This window comes from Myotis davidii, unplaced genomic scaffold (assembly GCF_000327345.1).
Source record: "Myotis davidii unplaced genomic scaffold, ASM32734v1 scaffold937, whole genome shotgun sequence".
NCBI lineage: Eukaryota > Metazoa > Chordata > Mammalia > Chiroptera > Vespertilionidae > Myotis > Myotis davidii.
In genome coordinates, this window is record NW_006288252.1 from 1,297,600 (window position 1) to 1,298,124 (window position 525).

Below are 525 nucleotides of genomic sequence, written 5' to 3' on the forward strand. Positions count from 1 at the left end.
CACCTCCTTCAGGGAGCCCCCTGACCGCCCTGAGCCCCCAGGGCTGCTGCCGGAGGGGGCCACTCTGGGTGGGGAGGTGAGCCCCCCACCACGAGGACCCTCTGCCTCTGGAGTGCTCGCAGGAGAGGTTGTGGGGGTCACTGAGGTCACAGGAATAGTGGGGGTCCTGGAGGTCACTGTGGCATTAGGTTCTCGGGACTCCGTATGGTTCTAGGAGGAGCCGAGAGCTGTGACAACATTCAAGTGGGACTGGCCCCCCAACACTCAGGCCCTGCCCTGGGCCTCAGGTAGTTGGGCCCTCAGACCTTGGAGTGGGGACTGGGCGCCACGGGGCACCCTGAGGGTCCAACAAGCCCTCCCAGTTGTGAGTCGTGGCACACCTGGGGGTGACGTGTACGGTGATGTGGGTGCCCAGACCAGAGAGCTGCCCCTCCAGCCCCGAGGTTGCTGATCTGTGTTGCACGCACGCACTCACGCCCGGTCAGTCATGCGTCCATTCACCACACCTGTGCCAACCGTCTGAGC

At 65.0% G+C, this 525-nt stretch overlaps 1 protein-coding gene across 1 annotated transcript in view; it reads right to left on the reverse strand.

Moving 5' to 3' along the window:
* Nucleotides 1–525, reverse strand: part of HGFAC (HGF activator) — a gene marked incomplete at its 5' end in the record, with an annotated part of 8,343 nt that overhangs the window by 6,898 nt on the left and 920 nt on the right. The window contains one exon of the mRNA XM_015561563.1: nucleotides 4–210. Within this exon, the coding sequence (XP_015417049.1) occupies nucleotides 4–210 (207 nt within the window). The remainder of the gene's footprint in view (nucleotides 1–3; nucleotides 211–525) is intronic.